The following is a 2,619-nucleotide window of genomic DNA, read 5'->3' on the forward strand; positions in this document are numbered from 1 at the left end:
GGTCCAATAGGGAGGTCAGTAATACATTAAAATTGTGGATTTCTATAAACATGATTTTAGTCCAAATAGAAGGAAACAAGTAAACAATCCATTCTTTTATAGGAAATTTCCCAAAATTCCTTTTCGTAATTATCCGATTATTTCCAAGCCATAAAGAGGCTACAACAACTCAAATAAGTTTCAAGGCAAGCAATACAAGCATGCGCACATCATGCCGAGGCGACGGCCCGATTCCAACAGAAATGTAAACTGTGCACTTGCCGAGGGTCGACGGCGCGCCTATATATGCATCTATTTAATCTGCCGAGGCGTTCGGCCCGTTCCATAAATAAACACACAGACAGTTAATCAAGAAGTCCACACAGAGTAATTATCCAATGAAAACAAATCCTCTTTTAACCATTTAAGAAAAATGAAGTTTCATCTGTTTAGAAATTTGTTTACTAATTCGATGTGATTTAAGCAATTCAAGCTATCAATAGGTTCGTAAATAATCCAAGTATAGCATGCTTTTGGGTCCTAACTACCCGGACAATAGCATAATAGTAGCTACGCACGGACTCTCGTCACCTCGTGGGTACGTAGCCCCCACAAATAGGAGCACATAATCAATTATTTCACCTATGGGGACAATTCCCTCTTACAAGGTTAGAAAGGAGACTAGAAAACTGGCCTTCGATAATAGCTCTGGCGATTTACAGTTATGTTCGACGCACAATAGCAAAGACCGCGATTGTCACCGGAGTAAATGGCACGTCGCCGGAAAACGTTGCATGGCCCTGATCCGCAGAAGGAGAAGTTAATTACTCCAGAGAATGGTATTCAAAAGGAATTATCTCCGCTAACTTTTGGTAATTTTCTACCACAGAAGTTTCAATCGATTGAGGAAGGAGATGAATTAAGCAGCTCAGAGGATGAATCTCAATTAAAGGTAGTGAAAATGGAAGAGCAATTGAACTCAACGGTAAGGCAACTCCAGTATTCAGAAGCTAGTGGATCGAGAAAGCCCACGCCTACAACAGCTGATGTTGTTCGTGGAAATCGCAGCTTACAAATGGGTAAATCACTTTCATATGTGCCTCCAGTTGATAGAGAAGGTAAGAAAGTGGTTAAACTATGTGCGGATGATCTGAAAGCACAAGAGGAATATTGGAAAACTGCTTTGATAAGGTATGTGATAGGGGAAAATCCGTATGAAAAGGCTATGGAGAATTATGTGCTTAATGTGTGGAATTTTGTAACAAAGCCTAAGATCCTTATGCATGCTGAGGGGTACTGTATTTTTCGATTCAATTCCAAAGCGGACAGGGATCTAGTGCTGCAATCTGGACCCTACACATTTCGAAACAAGCCTGTGGTACTTAGAATCTGGGAAATTGACTTCACGTTCAACAAAGATGTGCTAAGCACAATTCCAGTGTGGGTGAGGTTCCCAGGGCTGCCGGTGGGATTTTGGTCTACTGAAGCACTTAGTAAAATGGCTAGTGCTATTGGTAAGCCATTATACACTGATCGATTTACTGCTCACTATGAGAAAATCTCCTATGCTAGAGTATTAGTAGAAGTGGATGTTGCTCATATGCTCCCTGACCAAATTGAAGTGGAAACTCCTTATGGCCAAATGACTCAAGACATTGAGTATGATTGGAAACCTAGCTTCTGCAATGAATGTCTAAGATTTGGACATGACTCAATGGATTGCTGGTATAATATGAAAGAGGAGAAGAAGCAGGAGCAAGGGGAAGAATCTGAAGGAGAGAATAAGGGGGAAAGGCAGAGAAAAAGGAAAAAGAGGCAGGGGAAGATCATAAAACAAACCTGGGTTGTAAAGCAGAACCAAGTGAATGAAGAGAATCAACCAAAAGAAGACACAGTGGAAGTACTACAATGTATGAGCAGGAAAACAGAAAACACAGGAGGAAATGTACTACCTAGAGGTGATGAAAGGAAGAAAAGCAGCATAGCTGTCAATGTGATCATGAATTCAGGAATGGAGGGACAGAGTGAAAAAGAAAAATCTGAAGCTGACTACATTCAGAAGGAGAGAAGTGGTCATCAAGCTGAGCCTAGACCACCTGATCCTTTAAAATCCAAATGATAATTGCTACATGGAACATTAGAGGGCTGAATCAAGCCCTCAAGCAAAAGGAGGTGAGAGCTCTTATTGCTAAAAATAAAATAGATATTATGGGTTGTATTGAAACTAGAGTAAAAGAACATAAGTCAAAAAAAGTGCAGGAGAAAATAGCAAAAGGATGGAATGTATGCTGCAATTACCAATATGCTGTGAATGGTAGAATATGGATCTTTTGGAGAAACACTGTACAAATGCAGGTGTGCCACATGTCAGATCAATACATTCACTGCATTGTGGAGGATGCTAGTACACAGTTTAAAACTCATCTTAGTGTCATCTATGCTCAAAATGATGGCAAAAAGAGAGAAAAGCTGTGGAATGACTTGAGACATATCAGTATACCAGACAAGGAGACTTGGATATTATCTGGTGACTTCAATAATGTCCTAAGTTCTGATGATAGGATTGGATCACCAGTAACAATTGCTGAAGTTAAGGGATTCAAAGAAATGATTGAAGACTTGCAATTGACACCAGTGAGA

The 2,619-nt window shown here is 40.1% G+C and overlaps 1 protein-coding gene across 1 annotated transcript; it reads left to right on the forward strand.

Annotated features, from left to right (window-relative positions):
- Positions 1-748: 748 nt before the first annotated feature.
- On the forward strand, positions 749-2,098 carry LOC109239178. The gene has a single exon (XM_019405703.1). The coding sequence runs from the start codon at positions 749-751 to the stop codon at positions 2,096-2,098; it is 1,350 nt and encodes a 449-aa protein (XP_019261248.1).
- Positions 2,099-2,619: the final 521 nt, after the last annotated feature.

This window comes from Nicotiana attenuata, unplaced genomic scaffold (assembly GCF_001879085.1).
Source record: "Nicotiana attenuata strain UT unplaced genomic scaffold, NIATTr2, whole genome shotgun sequence".
NCBI lineage: Eukaryota > Viridiplantae > Streptophyta > Magnoliopsida > Solanales > Solanaceae > Nicotiana > Nicotiana attenuata.